The 4007-nt window shown below is 32.1% G+C and overlaps 1 protein-coding gene across 1 annotated transcript; it reads left to right on the top strand.

Annotated features, from left to right (window-relative positions):
- Positions 1 to 1383: 1383 nt before the first annotated feature.
- LOC134252093 (uncharacterized) lies at positions 1384 to 2117 on the top strand (the record flags this gene model as incomplete). The annotated part of the gene is made up of 3 exons (XM_062734532.1): positions 1384 to 1498; positions 1666 to 1821; positions 1957 to 2117. Coding segments are annotated over 3 exons (432 nt in total), but the record flags the coding sequence as incomplete, so codon positions are not given.
- Positions 2118 to 4007: the final 1890 nt, after the last annotated feature.

Genomic DNA, 4007 nt, shown 5'->3' on the forward strand with positions numbered 1-4007 from the left:
ATTTTAAAGGAATTTCTCGAAAATTCTATTTTTAGTAACCATGGCAATACCGTCCATTGAAATCAAAAACCGATGCACTATTTTATGTATCTTAGTGTAGTCTACTTGTGTGCCAAGTTATATTGAAATCAGACTAAAATTGTAGGAGGAGTAGCGTTTTGAAAAATTGTTTACAGACAGACGGACAGACAGACGGACGGACAGACAGACAGACAGACAGACGGACGGACGCCGGACGCATTACTATCGCATAAGCTCTTCTGGTCTCTGACCAGTAGAGCTAAAAATAGTGTTCACATGAAAATGTGATAAAAATGAAAAATCAATTGATCTAATTTTGTATACAAGTATTATATATCTAAATCATAACTCTAGACCTTCGGAATCTGTCTCCTAGCAGTACAGGAACAGCGCGCTAGACCACTCGGCTATCTTTGCAAGTCTAAAAACTTAATTTCGATGCCAATGGAATTCTCGCAGCGCTGCCCTACACTAAACGGTCATTGAGAATAGAAGTGAAATACAATTATTTGGACATTAGTTTTAACAGAGTATTATTATCAATACACGTTGTAATGAAATTAGATATTATTTATAAAGCACATTTTACAACAACTGTTAAACTAACATAACTGCCCTAAGTGAAGAAGTATTAAAATAGAACGCAAAGAGAAATTCAATTTTACATGGATACCCACTTCCGGCCCAGCCCGGGGTTGAACTCTCGACCTTCGGAATCTGTCTCCTAGCAGCACAGGAACAGCGCGCTAGACCGCTCGGCTTTCTATGCAAGTCTTAAAACTTGCTTTCGATGCTGATGGAATTCTCGCAGCGCTGCCCTACACTACAGGGTCATTGAGAGTAGAAGTGAAATACAGTTATTTTTAGACATTAGTTTTAACCAAGGATTGTTATCAATACACGTTGTAATGAAATTAATTATCATTTATAAAGCACATTTTAAAACAACTCTTAAACTAACATAACTGCCCTAAGTGAAGAAGTATTAATATAGAAAGCACAGAGAAATTCACTTTTACATGGATAAATATTATATTATTTATTATTAATCAATTCCATTACCAATCCATTGATCATCGTCATGAAATTGAAAAAATCCTTATATTTACATGCTTTTGATTCCGCCAATCACGTGCCCCAGGCCTTGCTTCTGTTTAGCTATTTGTCCCGCCCTGTACGTGATTATTTTTAAGCCGCTCCTTTTGATGAAGCAATACATGTACATGTACATTGATGGAAATAAAGTACATTGACTATTTTAATTTAAACTCGGACAAAGACATTGGAAATGTAAATATATAACAATAAATGCAAATACCATTCAATTAATAAGTTTAATGAATGTAAATTCCCATTTTTCAGCATCATTCCATAATCAGGGACTTCTGATTGGATTGATTATATGTGGACTATTGGTTATCACATTAACCGTGATCGTCATTGTGCAAGCTATATACAACATGAAGACTAATAAAAGGTATAAGGGGATAATGCATATTTGTTGTTTACAAATATAATCATAAAATTCCTCAATATTATTCTTTTTAAATTGAGATCGATAAAAATATTAATCTTTTCAAAGTACGAAATATTTGTTTTAAGACTTTTATTTAATAATTTTGAAGTTTAGTTACTCTTTTGCAGAATGCAATGTCTTGCCGATACTATTAACAACTTGACAGGAAATCCAGATCCAGTTGCAACAACCAGCCGTTCAAATTCAGCATATTCTACTTTAAATCAAGAGCAAGCTTATGATTTACCTGAACGACAATACGATAAAATTTCTGATGCTTTTAAGTACTTAAAATTCCATTATCAAATAAGTAAAAAAATAAAAATAAAGAGAATATATAAAACAAATCAATTTCTATATTTAATATTTTATTTAACAATCGTTTTCCATATATTTTAAATCTAATCTCTTTTTGACAGAATGCAGAGGTCTGAGGCAAACAGTGACAGTTTGACAAGAAATCCAGAGACTGTTGCAACAAGCAATCCTTCAAATTCAGCCTATACCACTTTAAATCAAGAGCAAGCTAATGACCCTCATGAGCATTATTACAAAGAACTTGCGAACATAACGTTTCAAAGTACTTAGATATGGGGTACTAGATACAGTTAAACATCTCTAAATGCAAGTGAAAAACTTTTAATTCATGTTAGCATACATTATAATAATTTACCTCGCTATAATTATTTTATACAATGCCTTATCTGATTGGTTCTGATAGATTATCACATGACAGAGGCATAAAACTCCATATTTCCCTGTCGACGACATGCTTTTCAACCTCTTTGGATGCTTAGTGCATTTCCCCACAATAATTATTGTTCGCTGAACGAAAACTGCCGAGAGTAGTACAAGTTCATCTCACAAAAATCAAACTGGAATGAAAAATGAATCTGACAGAGATATCGAATTTAAAGTTAACATTTAATTTTTTTTTTTAAGTTTTTACCTGTATAATAAACAATTTATTGCATGAAGAAATTTCGGAAAACATGCAGATTATTGAGTTAAGAAATATCATATTCCCTCACGATCATGCTATAAATGTGAAATATATGTCCAATAACAATCATATAAAATGAAATTTTCCGAATATCGAATAGGCATTGATAGGACGGTCGTTATCATTCCTATTACTAATGATACCTGAGCAGCCCGCAAACCATCTTGCAATTACATATGTATATAGAAAAGCGAAATGTCAGCATATATTTTTTTTACACATTAAACACAAGATAATTTCAATTTTGCACTACTAACTTTAAAAACCAAACAACTTCTAAGTCATTGTGCGTCACAACGTAGCAAAACGGCGACCCGTTCTTGTAATAAATGAAGTTTTACTCATAATTAATTCGACTTAAATGTAAATATAAAGCTAAACAATATTTTAAAAGTTCACTGGGAAATGAACTTAGTTGGTACACGATCAAATCTACCGAGAAGCCCTTCAGGTTTCACCTTCTCTGTAATGATTTGAAATTTTATATAGGAGCTGTGGCACGCATAGTCTCAGAATTTCTCCAAACTCTCTATGATAAAAGTCATTGATACCCTAAACTGAAATCAGGCAAAAATTGGTTGCTATGTTTTATAGTTACCATGGCAACATGTCTTAAAGTTCGAAAAATGGCATTTTTTAACATGTTTAGAGCCCCATAGTTAACATTTGCGGCAAAGCAAACAATTGGCAATGACTGTTTCCAAAAGTTGAAGGTCAGATGTCTCAAATGCATGATAAACATGTTTGGTAAATCAACTATTACATACGTTACTATGGTAACAAAGTATTCAAAAGTAAAAAAAAATATTCATTGAATTTTATAAAGTCATACACGTAAAAATAAAAAGCAATTATAGGATGAAATGTGACCAAATAATAGAAAAAAGAGCCTTGAAACATATACCAAGAACAAAATATGATATTTCATTTTGGTTGGCAATGGTTGCCAAGGTTTTTATACCACAGAGAGCCTTCAAAGTAACACTCTGTATGTTTAAACCTGATCCTATATTTTAAAAAAGCATATTTCCTCATAACTAATGATCAATTTTTAAAGATATTGGTGTGCTCCTAGTTTTCCCATTTGAAAAAATTCAGATTAGATTCTTTAAATAGAGCGTTGCTATGGAAATAAGCAGAAAATATATGCTTAAAAACCTGAAAAATATTTTCTTTCCTTGGATACGTACCCTTAAATGTAGATTCCCAAAACTTTTATGATTGATATTTATTAACAGCTAACCTGACTTTTAATTTTGACTATCATCCAATCTCTAAGTGGATGCAAGAAGTTGGCACACAGGGTTTAATATTGATATAAAGTTCACAAAATCGAACATTTTCCCTTCTTGGTAACCATAGCAACAGTGTTGTTTTCTTCATCAAATTTTATCAATATATGATATTCAACTTCAGTTCTAACAGATAAGTACTATTCAAGCTGAGTCCTTTAATTTGTTTCTTGAT

This window comes from Saccostrea cucullata, unplaced genomic scaffold (genome assembly GCF_032062105.1).
Source record: "Saccostrea cucullata isolate Sc308-1 unplaced genomic scaffold, CSIRO_AGI_Scuc_v1 ctg19271, whole genome shotgun sequence".
Lineage (NCBI taxonomy): Eukaryota > Metazoa > Mollusca > Bivalvia > Ostreida > Ostreidae > Saccostrea > Saccostrea cuccullata.